Genomic DNA, 18967 nt, shown 5'->3' with positions numbered 1-18967 from the left:
GCTAAGAGTAGCAGAAAAGGCCAAAAATTCTTGTTATGTGTTAGTTTGATACTTTTAAATAAGAGTTGCATTGCTAAATCCATTTCCTAAGGAAGTTAAAGTCTTATTGGCTTAAGGCTCTAGAAGTTATTATTTTGTGTGCTGGTTGGAACAGAAAGATTAAACTGGATAATGCAGTTTAGCTAAATATCCCTTATTTAAAAGGGATTTATAATCCCTTATTTGCAGTTCAGATTAACCCTGGTTGTCACTCAGCCAAGTAACACGTGCAGTAAGGGAGTGTCTGTTACCTACTTTCTAAATTAACCAATTTATAATTATTATTAATTTAAAATGTAAACAGCCTCAGTCTCTTTGGCATTTTTGCCAGTGAAATATAAGAAATTTTAATGGCAGTAGATTTTTTTTTCCTAAAAAAACAGCCAAAACCCACCTAAAACCAGCAGAAGAGGACACTGGCACCACTTGCCTTATAAACAAACAACTCCTTCTCCTAAGGTAACATTTATTTCTTAGGTAAGAAATACAGAATCTTCATTTTTGCTGGCAGTGCTTTGGTTATTTTTTACCAGGAAATGTGCTTAGAAGGATTTTCCTGACTCAGGAAAGAGGATAAGCCTCCCAGACCCAGGAGCCTGCAAAATGAGCTGCCACTCAGGTATTTATTCTCAGTACATGAGTTTTATTCTGAGTGTCCAGGCTGACTCAGTGGGAACATCACTCCCCTCCCAGAATGCTTTTAAATCCCAAATATCTGTCAAGTCATTTTGAATTAAGTTTTCATTAGAAAGGGGAACTTGCCCTTTAAAACAGGGATGGGCAGAGTGTCACCCTTGTGGTGCTGGCAGCTCCAGGGACACAGCAGGACAGTTGTGGGACAGGGAAGAGGAGTTCAGCAAATGAACTCCAAGCAAAAAATTGAGCAGAATATTGAGACAAAGGCAGAAAGGGTTCTTTTTAACTGCTCCCCTCAGATGGCAGAGCAGGGCACAGAAACACAGAATCACCAAGGCTGGAAATCCCTCCAGGATCATCCAGTGCCACCCTCACCCAGCACCACCAGGATCACCCCCAATCCATGTCCCCAAGGGCCAAATCCAGACACCTCTGGGACACTCCCAGACACAGGGACTCCACCACCTCCCTGGGACACTTATTCCAAGGCCTGATCACTCCTGCAGGGAAAAATTGCTTCTGATATGTGATCTAAACCTACCCTGGTGCAGTTTGAGGCCATTTGTTCTCGTCCTTTCACTTGGGATGTGGTAGAACAGCCCGACCTCCCCTGGCTCCCCCTACTGTCAGGGGGTTGCAGAGCCAGAAGGTTCCCCCTGAGCCTCCTTTTCTCCAGGTTGAGCCCCCCCAGCTCCCTCAGCCCCTCCTGCTGCTCCAGCCCCTTCCCCAGCCCATGGATGCCCCCTGTGCCCCATCCCCACCTTGTCCCCCAGCCCAGAGCACTGAGTGCCACGGCCAGGCCTTCCTGGGACACCTCCAGGGATGGGCACTCCAAACCTCCCTGGGCAGCCCCTGCCAAGGCCTCACCACCCTTTCCATGGAGAAATTCCTCCTCCTGTCCAACCTGAGCCTCCCCTGGCACAGCTGGAGGCCGTTCCCTCTCCTCCTGTCCCTTGTTCCCTGGCAGCAGAGCCCGAGCCCCCCCCGGCTCCCCCCTCCTGTCAGGGGGTTGCAGAGCCAGAAGGTCCCCCCTGAGCCTCCTTTTCTCCAGGCTGAGCCCCCCCAGCTCCCTCAGCCCCTCCTGCTGCTCCAGCCCCTTCCCCAGCTCCGTTCCCTTCCCTGCACACGCTCCAGCCCCTCCAGGTCTCTCTTCCATGAGGTTCCAGACCTGGGCACAGCCCTGGAGGTCCCTCAGCAGTGGCAGCACAGGGGACAATCCCTGCCCTGGGCTGTGCCCACACTATCCCTGATCCAAACCAGGTTCCATTGTCCTCTTGCCCCCCTGGGCTCATGCCCAGCCCCAAAGCAGTGACCAGCAGTGAGAGGAGCAGTGAGAAGCTCGTTACCTATCTCAGGTTTGTCCAGGAGGCTGATGAGGATGCGGAAGGGTTTCAGGTAAGCCTGGTGCTGCTCCTCTGTATTGTCAGACTCGGGGAATTTCTGATGCAAAATTACAACCAAACTCTAGTAAGAAGGAAAACATCAGAATGTTACACATCAAAGAGAGACTGTTGTTTTATTAAGGGCTGAAGTGTTTCTAATTTTGATTTTTGTTTAGGACTGGCTACAAATGGAGCTTCGGTTTTCCATCCAGGGCAGACAAATCAATGGCATCTCATCATCTGTTCCCAAGGGCTGGCATTATTCAGAGAGGCATCTTTCAATAATTCAGGTAGCTCAGCAAAGATGCTTCCCTTTGGTTTCCTTAGATTCCATTTGTATTGTGAGCACATAAATATTGGGATAAATACAGCCCAGCAGGCACCGAGAGAGATGAAAATATAATCACCAAAGGATGTTATCTTTGGGGACAAAAAGTGAAGGACAAACCAAGTGGCAGAGAGAATAATTCTGGACAGTTTGTGCCAATATTTTAAAGGGTCATGAATTTATCTGTGTACCAACCTCAACCAAAAGATCTTTAGAATATTTCCCAAAGAAATAAACAGCCTGGTCTTCAGAAGTTGTGGAGTCTGGAGCAAAAGTACCACCTTTAATATCAGAGCCTGCAAGAGAAACAGAGGCAGCAGGAGTAGAGAGGCAGCACAGAACACTGAAATCACACTGCACTTTTAGCCTTTTCATTTCAACACTTGGCTTGAAACTAATTGTCCAAAGATATGGCCCAGTTTGAGGCATCCAGATACATCCAGTGCAGCCCATAAATCAAAACCAAGGCCAGATCCAGTGATGGAATCAGCAAGGGGAGCTTTTATGCAGCTCTTGCCCTGTCCCTTTCAGCCTCAGTTAAAGGAGGCAGATGTGGAGAAGTGGTAGCTCTCTTATCCTGGATAATTAAGCCTGTGTGGGAATTACCAGACTATTACCAGAAGAACAAAATTAAAAGATTGCTCCTTTCAGTCCACTGAGCCACTTCCCAGCAAGCTGTGGATGAGGCCACAAATAAATCAGATACCTTGGGATTTGGGACAGAGAAATGAATTCACCTCTGAAGAGAAGAGCTCTTTGCCAAATGAATGCTGAATTTTGTTTAACCCCAATAAATGGAAAATAAACAACACTTTTATTTTATCCTTGTTTGTTAACTACTGAAAAAGTTAACGAGTGCTTAAAAAAATTGTCTTTTTAAGCATTGATTGTTCTGCTCTCAGGCACTCAGAATATTGACTATCCTTGGATTTTGGACAGTACCTAACAACCATGCATACAGTCTTCTGTTGAGGGACATGTCTCTCCTCAGCAGTGTCTGGGTTGCTGCTGACAGGATGTAGATGAGATCAGCCCTGGGCAGCAGAATCGTGCTCTCATTGCAGTCCTGGGGCGGAAAACAAAGATATTTCAGCTCTTTGTGAACACTCAAACAACTCAAATTGTTTTTTTTTTTTAACTGGGGATAATTAATGTTTTGAAAAAAAAAAAAAAGGCAACAAACATCAACAACAAACTACTTTGTATGGTAAAAATCTCAAGAAAGGGAATGTGACACGACTGTGATCACGGAATCATGGAATGGTTTGGGTTGGAAGGGACATTAAACATCTTCTAATTCCAATCCCCATGGGCAGGGACACCTTCCACCAGCCCAGGTTGCTCCAAGCCCCGTCCAACCTGGCCTTGGACACTTCCAGGGATCCAGGGGCAGCCACAGCTTCTCTGGGAATTCTATCCCAGCCCCTCACCACCGTCACAGGGAAGAATTCCTTCCCAATATCCCATCCAACCCTACTCTCTGTCAGTTTGAAGCCATTCCCCCTTGTCCTGTCACTCCATCCCTTGGAAATAGTCTCTCTCCATCTTTCTTGTAGCTCCTTCAGGTCCTGGAAGGCCACAGTTAGGTCACCCCAAAACCTTCTCTTCTCCTTAACACTTAAAAACATTTGCTGTATTCAGAATACTGCCTGTCCTACCAAGTAAGTTGGGAAACAATGGGAACCACTCCTATTTCAAGTTAAATTTTCTCCCCTAGTCTCTACCAGAAGCATTTTAGTTTAGTGCAAACAATTCCAAATGCTGAAATCCTACTTGAAAAAGCTCAGTATTTATTCCACATGAGTTTCTCAGGCCTAAATACTTCAAGCACATCCCAAATATCACAGAATAACCCCTGTGAAATCATATCTTCAGGCACATCCTTTGAAGAGCCTGAGAAGCAGCAGAGTCTCCCCCACTACTAAAATTCATGGGGCACAAGAAACCACAAAATTCATTGATTTTGAAGGTACAAAATCCAGCCTTTTGGCAACAACAGAGGTGGGAGCTGGGCTGGTTTCACACAACACACCTCCCATTAGACAATTCCAAAATAGTTCTCTTACCAAAGCTGTGTAAAATGGGAAGAAGAAGAGAATTGCTTCCAGAGTGTTCCTCTGCACAAGGACATTGGAATCCAATACTGACACACACAGAGACTTGATCTGCAAAAGGAAAACATAACAGTTTTTTACTCCTTAACAACATTTAAGGTACAATCAAACAATCACAATAAGGAAAGGAAACAAACTTGGTTACCTGTCAACAATATTTATTTCAAATAAGAGGATAATTCAATAAACTGAGCCATTTAACTCCTGCACCCAAAATGAGTTCAATTTTTGTGGATACTATTAAAAGAATGGTTAATACTTAGGAAATATTTGATTTTGTAACAATATAGAAAGTCCCAGAGTTACACCACCAGCTACCAGACAGGATGTGAAGCCTCACAAAATGCAGATATACAAGCACTCTAATTAGCCTTACAATTATCCCATCCCTCAAGTTAACATGAACTACCACCTCCTGAAGATTTACATTTTACTGGATAAATAAAAAGACACTAAATTGCAGAATTATCCTGCAGAACTCACTTTGGGAACTCCACATTAAATAGTGTATCACAGAAAAGCTGGTCTTCAGCATTAAATTTCATTTAAGTAATTGTATTAAGCAACTTCAAAGCAAGGACCTTTCAGCCTCTTTCTCTGGCTTCAAAATATTTTTAAAGAGCCTGTTGTTGTTCTGACTCAATGCAGGGAAGGCAAGATAATGTGGTAGATAATGAACTTACTGTGAGCTTGTGATCTGTGCCAAGCATGTACTTCTGCTGCTTCCCAGACTGCTCCCTGTTGATGTGACTGACCACAAAGAGGGAAGCAGGAAGCCTGATGGATGGACTGACCAGGACACTGCCCCAGAGAGCTCCATAAAACACCTCCTGGCCCATCAGCAGGGAGAGCTTCACCAGCAGAGCATCTGTCCTGTAGGGAAATATATTGGATTTGAGAAAAAGAGATCTTTGTTGGTTCAGTTTTGCCCCATGCAAAGGCAATTATCCACAGAAACAGTGCTGGAGCTGATGTAATTTGATGTAATTTAATATCTTTATTGATGATTTAGATGAGGGGATTGAGTCCATCATCAGCAAATTTGCAGATGACACCGAGCTGGGGGGGAGTGTTGATCAGCTGGAAGGCAGGAGGGCTCTGCAGAGGGACCTGGACAGGCTGGATCCATGGGCTGATTCCAACGGGATGAGGTTCCACCAGGCCAAGGGCCGGGTCCTGCACTTTGGCCACAACAACCCCCGGCAGCTCCAGGCTGGGCCAGAGGGGCTGGAGAGCAGCCAGGCAGGAAGGGAGCTGGGAGTGGGGATGGACAGGGAGCTGAACAGGAGCCAGAGTGTGCCCAGGGGGGGCAAGAAGGCCAATGGATCCTGGCCTGGATCAGGAACAGTGTGGCCAACAGGTCCAAGGAAGTGATTCTTGCCCTGGACTCAGTGCTGGTGAGGCCACCCCTGGAGTGCTGTGTCCAGTTCTGGGCCCTCAGCTCAGGAAGGACATGGAGGGGCTGGAGCAGGTGCAGAGGAGAGCAACGAGGCTGGGGAAGGGACTGGAGCACAAGTGCTGTGAGGAGAGGCTGAGGGAGCTGGGGGGGCTCAGCCTGGAGAAGAGGAGGTTCAGGGGAGACCTCCTCACTCTCTGCAACTCCCTGACAGGAGGGGGGAGACAGGGGGGGGTTGGTCTCTTTTCCCAGGCAACCATCAGCAAGACAAGAGGGCTGGGTGTTCAGCTGTGCCAGGGGAGGGTTAGGTTGGATATCAGGAACAATTTCTTTGCAGAGAGGGTGCTCAGCCATTGGAATGGGCTGCCCAGGGAAGTGGTGGATTCTCCATCCCTGGAGGTTTTTAAGGACAGACTGGATGTGGCATCAGTGCCATGGGCTGGGAACAGCAGTGGTGTTGGATCAAGGGTTGGACTTGATGATCTTGGAGGTCTCTTCCAACCCAGTTGATTCTATGATTCTGTGATTTGATTCTCTTATCTTTGTGCTACCAGCATTGCCCTTTCCTAATCACAGAGACACAGAATGGTCTGGGGTGGAAGGGACCTTAAAAATCACCCAGTTCCACCCCCTTCCATGGGCAGGGACACCTTCCACTAGCCCAGGGGATTTTGTACAATCAGACAGGAACAACCAAACCCACTCAATCCTTTGTCCCTGTGCACAGCCACTGGAATTGGGTTTCTATCCAAACTTTTCCAGGAAATACCTGCAAACATTAAACCCTGACCAAACTGCTGCAAAACACTGATGGTGAGAATTGGGAAACGCTGAACTGGAAGCAATTTCAGCTGATGTCAGACCCTGGAAGGCAATTTTAGCAGTTTGGGAACTGGAAGTTATCCTAAAAATCTGTACTTTGCAAATCAACAGGCTCGATTTTGAAGGCACTGGACAAATAAAAATTAGAGATGTGAACTCCCCATTCCTGGAGCTGTCCAAGAACAGGCTGGGTGGGGCTCTGAGCAACCTGGTCTAGTGGAAAGTGTCCCTGCTCATGGAATTTTAATCCTTAATATTGAAGATCCTGAAAATGTTCAGCCTCAATATTGAAGAAGAATTTGAAAATCCATCCAAGGCATCTTCTGACAAGAGATCTCGGTCTTGTAGAATTATTAGAATGAGTAAACTAAAGAAAAGCTTCCCCTTGTAGATTTTTGCATTTCACAAACTAACATTAAATGGATTTTTAACATAAATTTTTCACAGTTCATTGTCAGTTCCTGTCTCTGATCTTGCCTGTTCAAGGCAAAGAGGAAAATGATGCCCCCAAGAATAGGGAAGAAAGGTATAAAACCAGGAGCTGGAAGTTCACCTGCAGTTCCCATTAAACTCACTGCTTCAAATTTAGTCAAATGATACAGAAATACTGGAGGGAATTCAGCTGCTCTCTTGTGTTATGACATTTAAATCGAATTTATTGGCAGGGCAGTGGTTTGGGGAGTCAGGTTAATTATTCAGGAGTTCAGAGGAGCTTTGAGAAACAGTTTTTATTCCTTTCTCTCAGCATATTTATTTTTAACCCTCCTTTTTCTCTTCTCTTCTCCTCCTGAGATGAAAATGGAAGGGGAAAGGGTTTTTCTGCTTCAACATCTTTTTGGGACCCACCATTTTTCCACTTTTGGAAGCTGTTTTATTCACTTTTCTGCACAGAAATCTGAGAGAGATTTTTTAAGAATTCCCTAAAAACACAAAATACTGTCTGTTGCTTTTAAATTAACACTTAATAATCAATATTACCTGTCATAAATTTCTGATCCTTCTTCCAATCCAGGCAGGAGCCCAATGACAAAGGCTTGAAGACCAGGCAGGAGGGACTTTTGGAGAGGAAGAAAATATTTCTCATACAAGCCCAGGAGAACAGGCCTCACTGACATTGCTGCATTTGCCAGCAGAGGAAACAACCCAGAGCTTTAAAAAAAAAAACAACAAACACCCCAAAAAAAGAACAAAAATTAGTCAAATAAAATAGACTGTGAAATACTTATTTCTTAGGATAAAAAAAAATAAAAAATAAAATTACCTGTACAGGAATAAATCCTTGGCAAGCCATTTGGTCCCAATGATCTTAAAGATGATTTCATAGGTTTCCAAGGCCTTTAAATGCACTCCACTGGGAAGGGCTGGATGCAAACACTGGGATAATCTTTTACTGATGATCAGCCTTCTTGGCAGGAGAGAATATTTGAGGTTACTCTGAAGAGCCTGTGGGAGAAAGGAGGTGAGAATAAATGGTTGTAATGTAAAAATATAACATGTAGGATGACTGCAGGTCAAAGGTTTCCTAATAGCGTGGGGAAAAGTTAAATCCATTCAAGAGTTTTCTCTCATAAATTAATTTTGTTGCACTGAAACAGCAGAATTTGAGCTTTCATGTGGAATCAGCCATGAACAATCTGGAAAAGCCTGGTCTTACTTTGCCTAGATGCTGGAAAAGGAGGCCAAAGGACAGGACAGGGACAGGGGATCCTTGTCCTTTCTCCAGGGGAAGTATGGGAATGACAAGAAGAGCATCTCAGCTTTGAAGGGATAAAGAAAGAATTAAATATCTATCTTTACTCATAAACTTTCATTTCATGGATAGAATCATGGAATGACCTGGCTTAGGATGGACCTCAAAGCTCATCCAGTTCCACCCCCTGCCATGGGCAGAGATACCTTCCACTAGAACAGGTTGCTCCAACCTGACCTTGGACACTTCCAGGGATCCAGGAACAGCCACAGCTTTCCTGGGAAACCTGGGCCAGGGCCTCCCCACCCTCACAGGGAAGAATTCTATCCTAATAGCTGAAATATAAACAACAAACCTTCTGACCAAAGCAGACATGATTAAATGGGACAATAACACCTTATCTGGAATTCTGTGTGGAATTCAGTAAGTTTAATCACCACTCTCCCCGTCCTGATGTGGAAGTAAAAGATCCTCAGGGCAGGGAATGGGTAACAAAGTGCTGCAGACAAGGCCAGGTTTCCAGGGAAAAAATAAAATCTCCTTTCCTTGGAAAGGTCACTCCTTTCCTAGAGCCACCAGGGCATGTCATCAGGGTAAAGAAGTTGTCCCTTTAATCCAGAGACAACCAAAAAGAGAAGTTGCAGGTCAGTGGCACTGTCTGCACACACAAACAGATGGAAGTCTGGGATGTTTTCATGCAAATTCTTGGCTCTCCCCAAGGTTAAATCATGGTCTTATCCTCCCTAATTGTTTTCAGTTTGAGAAAATGTTTTGGAAAACCAGCTGAGAAGGGAGCCAACCCTGGGAAAAAAACCCAAACCAGGTCAGTGACGATCCCAAAGTCACTGGAACGCGAACACTCGGCAGCAGGAAGAGGAGGAGATAAAACCCATCACCCTCCAGCAAAACCAGCTGTGGAAAAAGAGCTTCTGGTAATAAAATTGACTCAACAACAGTAAATAGAAACGTCCCCCCATTCCTGGTTCACACACAGTGCAGATGCCACTGGGAGTCAATTCATTTCCTTCCCTCCCTCCCCTGGATGAGCAGATTTTAAAGGGTAATAAAAATTAGAATCCAAGAATCCAGCAGTGCTTCCCACACATAACTAAACCAGGTTGTATCTGTGGAGTTACCTCATTTATATCTTTAATATTTGAGAGATTTGCCCACTTTTTACATGAGTAATATTATTTCAACATTCAATATTGATATCTTGAGTACTTGTAATGACTTTGAAGATTGCTGGGAAGCTGGACTTTGAAACATTCTATTTATATCCTTGGCATGTATTTGCCCACACCCTCTGTATATAGAAAAGAAGTTAATTACATAAAAAGGATGCCAGTGGTAAATATTTTTCCTCTCAGGCTTCAGCCTGAACAAATATTATCTTAATATTCCAACAGTTCAAATTTAAATGTCAATTAGGCAGAAAATGAGAACATTCTTTGTCTTTCTCACAGACAATGTGATCCATTACAGAAATAATGTCTGGAGATGTCTGGTTTGGCTCCAACATTTCCCAAGGATATGAAGTCAATCTCCATCATCAAATAAGAACTCCCCTTCACCAAACATCAGGGACAGGGGAGGAAAACATTTGGAATTATGGAATTATGGTTTGGGTTGGAAGGGACCTCAAAGATCATCCAGTGCCACCCCGTGCCATGGGCAGGGACACCTTCCACTATTCCAGGTTGCTCCAAGCCCCATCCAACCTGGCCTTGGACACTTCCAGGGATCCACAGCTTCTCTGGGAATTCTATCCCAGCCCCTCACCAACCTCACAGCCAAGAATTCCTTCCCAATATCCCATCTATCCCTGCCCTCTGTCACTTTGAAGCCATTCCCCCTTGTTCTGTCACTCCAGCCCTTGGAAATATTCCCTCTCCATCCTTCCTGGAGCTCCTTCAGGTCCACAATCAGGTCACCCCAAAACTTCTCTTCTCCAGGCTGAACAATCCCAACTCTCTCCAGGCTTATTAGGAATTAGTGGATATTCAGGGATAAATCAGTTTAAACTATGTCTCCTGGGTAACTCAGAAACCTTCCCATGTCCAAATTCCAGCAGGTGAGACTTAACTCAGGACAACATCACATTTGTGTTCCTTCCCCTCAGCAATCAGAAGACAAATTTCTGATTTATATACATACATATATTTGTATATAATATGTATTTATATATTATATATTTATATTTCTATAATATATATTTATATTATATTTTATATATTTTATGTATTCATGTATATGTTATATATAAACGAAGAATGAAGATTTGAAGACATTTACTATGACACTCTAATCATAAATCATATCCTATAATCCTAATAAAAATGTTGAGATTTTCAGCTTCTGAGATGAACCTTCCATCCCAAAAACCCCCACAATCTTCTTTTTTGTGGCTTGGGTGGAAGAAACACACAGCTGGACACAAGCCACACTTGCCAGGATTTAACACTTTTCTGACAGTTGTCTCTGATTTTTCCAGCAGATAAAGGGATTTTAAACCACTTTCCAATCTCTTGGAAGATTCTGGTTGCCCCAAAAGCCCTCCCAGGCCTGGCTGCTGCTTTGCTGGAAGGTTCAGCCCCTCAAAAGCTTCCCCAGGAACTGCAGGGACCAAAGGATTTTAAAAGGGTTGAAAGGTGTTAAATTAGCAGAGGGACCTAAAAGTGTTCACTGAAATAAGAGTGACATGATAACACACATAATTCCAAATGCTCCATCAGCTGCTGGGAGCTGACAGGCAAAGTGAAGGAGCTTGATTTTTAAATATCCTTCAGCTTTCAAAAGTGAAAATAAAAAAAGAATCAGTTGATCTGGTGTGGGGGCAGATGATGATCCCATCCCAAACCAGGGCTTCCAGGTTCAGGATCCAACACTAAATAACACACAAGGATGCTCAGAGTTGCTTTGAAATCGAGATTTTAAAGGTCCATTTTTGGACTTTTTGCCATTCTTTGCACCTGTGCCTTAAAACAAAACCAGACATACACACACACACACTGAGGAATATCTGCATTTCCACAGTTACTGGTTTAACCCCTGCACTGCTTTATAGCACCACCAGAAATCAGAGAGATCGATTAAAAATTGATAAAACCCCCATGCAAATCAAGGCAGTATTTTTATTTAATTAACTAGAACTCCATTTATAAGATTTTCCTCAACTAGGAGATAATTCTTTAGTATCTTTAGTTTTAGACAACAGTGGCTGGGAGGGCAGGGGGAGAAGGGAGAGCCCCTGATTCCATTTTCCAAAAGAATTCCAAACAGAGCTCCAGCTTCCAGAAAAAAAACCAGCAGGAAGTTGGGAGAAAAGAGTAAACTAGGAGGTGGAGTTGTATTAAAAAGGGGGAAAAATGTGTATAAAATATGCCTAGTCCTGCATGTTGCATTTGTCCACGGGTGTGGTGAAGTTCCATAAAGCAATTAGGAGGTAATATATAAATATATATTAAAAATATATATATATTTATACACACATATATAAAAATATATAAAATATATAAATATATACAAATATATAAAATATATATAAAATAAAGATATAAAAATATAAAATATATATAAATATATTATAGAAATAGAAATATATAAAATATATAAAATATAAATATGTATTCTATAAATATAAATATATATTATATAGATATATAAAATATATAAATATATAATAGAAAAATATGAATATATAAAGATAATAAATTATATATAATTAATATAAATATGAAAAGATATATTTTTATATGTATTGTCATAAATACAAAAATATATTTAATAAATATAAATATATGCATATAAATATATAAAATACAATATTATATAAATATTATATAAATATAAATATACATTATATGTAGATATATAAAATATATAAATATATATAATATACAACTATATGAATATATAAATATAGCAAATTATATATAATTAATATAAATATGAAAATATATATTTTTATATGTATTGTCATAAATATAAATACATATTTAATAAATATATATAATTATATATTTAATAAATATATATAAACACATACATATGAATATATAAAATATAATATAAATATATAATATACAAACATATGAATATATGAATATATAAATATAATAATCATATATATTTAATATAAATATGAACATATATCTTATTGTAATAAATATAAATATATATTTAATAAATACATATAAATATATATTTAATAAATATATATAAATATAAAATTATAAAAATATAAAATATAATATAAATATATATGATATAAATATATAATATACAAACATGAATATATGAGTATATAAATATAGTAAATTATATATAATTAATATGCATATAAACATATGTATTTTAATATTTTGTCATAAATATAAATATATATTGAATAAATATATATAAATATAAAAATATTAATATAAAAATATAAAAATAAAGATATATATTTAATATTTTATATATAAATATATATTTAATATTTAATATATTTAATATATTTTTTATTTATATATATATATATATAAAAATATTGTCCTCAGCAGAAAGCAAGTGGTGTTTGTGTCTGTAGTTCAGGCAGCAGTGGGTGGGAAGCCCTGGCAGTCTGAGCTCTCCCCGTGAAGCAACTGGTTTAATTAATGGCCCCCCCTCATTAAATCTGCTCCAGAAGAATCCTCCTTTTCTCTCCCCTCAAGAACAGCCAGACTGTGCCCTGGAGTGTTACTGGCAAAAACAAACAGCAATTGTGCAGCTCCAATGATTTTGGGGCCTTGCTTTCCCCTTCTGAGGCAAGAAAAGCCCCTCCCCCAGAAATAAAAAATAACAGACTCATTTTCTACTGAAAGTTACCTTTTTATAAAAAAAAAATTCCCTTGAAATTGCAGAGTAAAGATTAAAACTTGGTGTTGTTGTTACAACCTGGGCATGTGCACACTTGTGTCATGCCCAAGGATAAAAAGCAGTTTGAAAGTGCTCTTTTAGAGCCAATATTATTTCTTTAGAGGCTAAATATTTAGGGGAATAAACATCATGGAATCCTGGAATGGGTTGGGTTGGACATTAAAGGTCATCCCATTCCACCACCTGGCCTTGGACAATTCCAGGGATCCAGGGGCATCCACACCTTCTCTGGGCAACCTGTGCCAGGGCCTCCCCTGCACAAATTTCAGAGACTTTTTAAAAAAAACCTCCTTTTCTTACAAAAGCAGGCTGTGGAATCCAATATTTTCTGCTCCTCAGCTCTTCATTTTACAAATTGTGCCACTTATCTACCATTTGCCTGCAGCCAGAATGAAAATTTCTGGAAAATAAATGTCAATAATCTGGATTAAAAACCCCAATGTGAACAATGCACTTGGATTTTCCCAACTTCAGCACATCTCTAACCTCTCCATTGCCTGAAGTTCCCCCTCCCTGACACTTTTATATGTATTTTATATAATGTACATCCTCTGTTTATACTCTGAGAAGCATTTTGGAGAAGAAAACAATAAACTGATAAACCCACCTATGCTGAACCACCACCTATTTCTAGGTTTAAAAAGACACCATCCCTCCAGTTTATCAAGGCCTGGAAGTTATTTCTCACTGAAAGTGAAGCTGAAACCCTCCTTAAAACACTAAAATCCATATTTCCTGCCTGTTTGATCCACCCAGTTGCACCTGCCTATTTATTTATAAATAATAAATAAATATTCTTTATAAATAATTTATTTATAAATAATAAATAAATACCTGCCTGTTCTTATTTATAAATATTATTTATGTTCTTATTTATAAACATTACTTATATTCTTATTTATAAACATTACTTATATTTTTATTTATAAACATTATTTATATTCTTATTTACATTACTTTCCACTGTTTCTCCTTCCCCATAATGATGCATCATGACCTCAACTACTCAAATTAAAACCCCCAAAAACCTTTCCCTTACAAACTTGGGGTGCAGAACAAATTCCTGCCAATCCTTCCCTCGTGTTCACACCTGGTACCTGCAGCTCTTTTTTTACCACTGCAGGGAATTTTCATCTTCCCTGACCTTAAAAAGCCCAGGTCAGCCCAAAAAACATGGGTCAAACTGCAGTAACTCACCTCAGGCTCCCTATAAAACCTGGGAGGGACACACAGAATTTCAGGACAACGTTCATCTGACCCACTTTAAACAGCAAGAGATGAGTCACAAACCAAAAAAAATAAAATAATAATAATAATAAAAAAATTAAAAAAAACCTTATTCCTCTCCCTGTCTAAAAAGAATTCAAGGTGAAGCTGTCAGCACTGAAGTCCTATCAAGTTAGATAAAGGTTCACCCCTCTCAAATGACAAAATAAAATCTTTCCAGATCTACAAACTGCCCCATTTTGTTGAATATTCAGATTAAAGTCACTTGGGCTCCTCTGGTTTTTTTTTTTCCCTGGTTCTGGAAGCCACCATAAAACATCATTTAGAGCTGTAGAAGCAACAGAGAAACTGTGAAAAACAACTTTTGGTTTATCCTGAGTAGAAGCAGAGAATCACTGTGGTTGGAAAAGACCTTTAGGGTCATCCACAGATGTTGGATCTTTTCAGCAGCAGCAAAAGCTCCAAGGCCACTTGGAGGGATCCAGAGTGGATCCAGAGCAGCTCCCTCTGGTCTTTTTACCTCATCTTTGAGGAGCAAGAGCCTGTGTTGCTTCCTCCAGACCTTGGATAATTCCACTGAGTTTCTGATATGAAGAAATAACAGAGAGGTGATGTGTGTGGGTCTCAATAGTGCCCACAGGAGAAAAAGCCTCACAAAATATTGCACCCACGCGGGCAAGAACATCTTCCACGCCGCTCTGGAAGGATGGGAAGAACTTCTGGAACTCAACTTACTCCTTCTCTTTTGTCCTTCCCTCTCTCAGCATCTTCACACATGCTTAATGCCAATTATCCCTGCACATCCTGACACTCAAGATCCTTAATATAACATAATAATAACATTTTTACCATTTTTACTGCTCATCTCCTCTCTCCTGCCCATCCTCTCTCCCTGCTCATTCACCTCCACTGGAGGGAAAAAATGAGGCTTTTATGCTAAAAACACCTCCCCCAGCACTGACAAAACCCACCAATATTTATGTTTTAGGATGTAAGAGACCAAGTAATCACAAGAGTTAAGGGAATAGTTACTGACATCTTATTTCAGCCTTTTGGCAACTCATTCCCCTGCCACATCATCCTCATTTTCAGATAACACACAGACACAGATGAACACTGGGGATGATTTGCTCTACCAATTCTTAAGCTCCTAAAAAGATTAAGTCCATAAAATACCACAGCAGATGGACTGATGGATCAGCTAAAAGCTTTTTCCCTTGGTTCCTACTATGCTGCTACATATATCTGGCAATTCTTGCACCTGAATAAGAGTTTGAGACAGGTGTTAAGCAGTTCAGTGTGCTCATCTAGGCCAAGATCAGAGATCAAAGCCTACCCCTCACTCTCATTATTTCATATTTTCCCTTTTGAGAAAAGCATTTTGAAGGCCTCTGGCTCTTGACTCAACAGGAATCATGATGAAACAGTGAAGGTAGAAATGTGCAACTCCTGCTCCAGAGCAACTCCTGTGTAACTCCTGCTTCAGCTTCTCACCTCTCTGAAGAGGGAAAAACATGGTTGCCCTTAAAAAAAACCCTCAATTTGGCAAATGTTGCCCCAGTTTTGGATGTTAGCCAAGTTTTTGATGCTCTCACAGTGCCCTGGATAACCTGTCCAGCACACAGGTGGACAAATCCATCCCACTCTGGCTGAACAACTGGCTCAAAGGGTTGCAGTCAATGGGGTGACATCGAGCTGGTGGCTGGTCACCAGTGGGGCTCCCCAGGGCTCAGGGATTTAGGGCCAGTGTGTTTTATGTTTTAATATTTTTATAAATGATCTGGATGAAGGAATTGGTGACAATATTAAATTCCTGATGATACTAAACTAAGAGCAGCCATTGACTCCCTGGAGGGTTGAGAGATCCTGCAGAGAGATCTGGACAGATCAGAGAGCTGAGCAGTCACCAACCGTGTGGAATTCCTTAAGGCCACATGTTGGATTATCCACCTGGAATGGGGTAAACACACAAACTGGGGAATGACAGATTGGAGAGCAGCACCAGGGAAAAGGATCTGGGGGTTTGGGTTGATGGCAAGTTGAATTTGAGCCAGCAGTGCCCTGGCAGCCAGGAGGGACAACCACGTCCTGGTCAAGGGAGAGGATTGTCCTGCTCTGCTCTGGGGGCACTTTTGGGACATCAAGTTATTTGTGTGCTGAGGGGAGGGTGACCAAGATGGTGAAAAGTCTCAGGGACAAGATTAAGAGGGGCTGAGGGCACTTGGCTGGTGCAGCTGGAGCAGAGGAGCCCCAGGGCAGAGCTCAGTGGGGGCTGCAGCTCCTCCCGAGGGGCAGCTCCGACCTCTGGGAGCAGGGACAGGAGCCAGGGAAGGGCTGGAGCTGGGACAGGGCAGGCTCAGGGTGGATCTCAGGACAAGGTTCTTCCCCCAGAGGGTGGTTGGGCACTGACCAGGCTCCCCAGGGCAGTGGGCACGGCCCCAAGGCTGCCAGAGCTCCAGGAGGGTTTGGATGACACCAACTCCTGTGTTTGAGTTTCATGTTGTCCTGCAGGGAGCACAGACTTGGACCTGATGCTCCTTATGGTCCCTTCCAACCTGAGCTATTCCATGGCTCCATGAATTCTCTGGATTCTCCTTCCCCTTGAAAACCCTGCAGAATTAAGGTTTAGCAAGGACAGCAAAGGCTGTGAGGCTCCATCAGGGAACAACAGATGTTTCCCTCTGAGTTCTGCAGGAGTTGCCTCCTCCCACCCCTATTTCCTCAGGGACTGTAACCACTCACCCCACATACACTGAGGAGGAGTTTTATACTAAAAGAGCCCAAAAGGGACACAAAATACAAGCACCTTGTTTCTTGGGCAGGAGGAAAGGACACATATCCCAAGTGTTTTCCAATAAAGTCTTTTCCTTTCTTTCTGCCCGTCTCTCTCACTCCATGGTCACACAAAAGACACTCTCTACTCAATTATTCCCTCAAATCCAAGGGAAGGGTATGGTCAGGGAAATGGGATCATTAAATACAAGCTTTGAGTCAGAAAAAACACTCTAAAACTTCTGACCTGTTTCATATAAAAGCTTTTTAGCTGCTCTGAAGTGAGCAACCAGCACCCCGAGGTTTCTTGGATGCAAAAATTAAATTCTCTGTACAAAGGGGAAAAAACCACCATTTGAAGGGAAGCTCTGTTGGTTTCACCAGAATTTCTCACATTTATATACAATATACTTACTTAACTGCTTCCAATACCCTTCCTTTATAAACTCATATTTTTCTGGAGTGAATTTTTTAATTTTTCAAAGCATTAAAAGCCACGGAAAAGTTAAGAACAACACAAATATAATAAAAAAATGCAAAAAAATTATTCCTGTACCTTGTTGAGTTTGCCAAGGGAAGATATCAGATCTGCCCATTCACTGGATGATTCAAAGTTTCTCAGAGCTTTCTCAATTGCTGAAGCATAATTCCTGTATCTGTAATCCCCCAGCAAATCCTGCTCTTCTGGATCCATCTTTGGTTCTCATAGCAAGGTGGAAGCTCCTGGTGAACTAAAACATGCAAAGAGTTACAAAAATAACCCACATTTTCAGCTCTGGCAAACTTAAAAGTACTGTAAGATAACAACAAATATGCAGAGCACAATAAACAGGTCAGCAGAGCAAGCTGAAACACAAAGTTAAGAGTCATGCCCAGGGAATTATTTTTAACTCCCCAGTGCCTCTTTTGGAAGCTCTGCAGTCACATTTTCCTACTCATGAACCGTGTTTTTCCCCTCCCCTGCACGTGGATGTCCCACAAAAACAAAGGAAAGGATGACAAAGTCTCCCCCTCCCCACTAAACAAGGAGAAGGAAATAGCTTTCATAACACGTTATCTGTGCTGAGCTTTGCAAGGTCAGCGTGGAATGGGAAACATTCCATATCCTAATGCAGCTTTCCAGAGGAATCCTGCTAAAGGGCCTCTCAGCAGAAGGAGCTCTCAGGGCTCTGCATCTCAACTTGGCAGGAGCAGATGCTCGAGTAGCAGAGCAAGGTGTTGTGCCAAAAAAAGCTCGGCCACGCATTTTAATCCTCCTTATTTCGACAAAAAAAAGCATCCCCACGTTTTTAGGAAGGAAAAATAAGTTGTTCAGATCCCATTTTCTCATATTTTGCAAGGCATTTAGATTAAAAATCCAACATACACCTTGGTTTAGAACAGTGGAAAACGAGCACAGTTGGATTTTCTGTACTGAAAAACGATTCCTTCGCTCCTTTGTTACCTCTGACACCTTCGCTCCTTTGTTACCTCTGACACCAGTTTTCCTGATGGAATATACAAAACTATTCTTCTGGAATATTCTAAATATGCTTAGGTTTAGGAACAGCAGGTTTAGGTCAATCCCTGCTACATCACTGATGGAGAAAAGAAAGCACAGCTCTGAACCAAAATATTTTATGTTTCTGAAAGACATCTGCATTCACTTCCCTGTGGTTAGAA

General features: G+C 41.5%; 1 protein-coding gene across 4 annotated transcripts in view; it reads right to left on the bottom strand.

The window, feature by feature from the left end:
- Window positions 1-18967, bottom strand: part of LOC116783505 (protein dopey-2-like) — a 49069-nt gene that overhangs the window by 27916 nt on the left and 2186 nt on the right. For all 4 annotated transcript variants that reach the window (XM_032681131.1, XM_032681134.1, XM_032681132.1 and 1 more), the window contains exons 2-9: window positions 17862-18036; window positions 7979-8160; window positions 7696-7866; window positions 5183-5372; window positions 4452-4550; window positions 3328-3451; window positions 2581-2681; window positions 2022-2139 (exon numbers count right to left, since the gene is read on the bottom strand). In XM_032681131.1, the coding sequence (XP_032537022.1) occupies window positions 2022-2139; window positions 2581-2681; window positions 3328-3451; window positions 4452-4550; window positions 5183-5372; window positions 7696-7866; window positions 7979-8160; window positions 17862-17999 (1123 nt within the window). In that variant the 5' untranslated portion in view covers window positions 18000-18036. The remainder of the gene's footprint in view (window positions 1-2021; window positions 2140-2580; window positions 2682-3327; window positions 3452-4451; window positions 4551-5182; window positions 5373-7695; window positions 7867-7978; window positions 8161-17861; window positions 18037-18967) is intronic.

This window comes from Chiroxiphia lanceolata, chromosome 2, assembly GCF_009829145.1.
Source record: "Chiroxiphia lanceolata isolate bChiLan1 chromosome 2, bChiLan1.pri, whole genome shotgun sequence".
Lineage (NCBI taxonomy): Eukaryota > Metazoa > Chordata > Aves > Passeriformes > Pipridae > Chiroxiphia > Chiroxiphia lanceolata.
The sequence above is the reverse complement of the archived record's forward strand: the minus strand, read 5'-3'. Positions and strand labels throughout refer to the sequence as shown.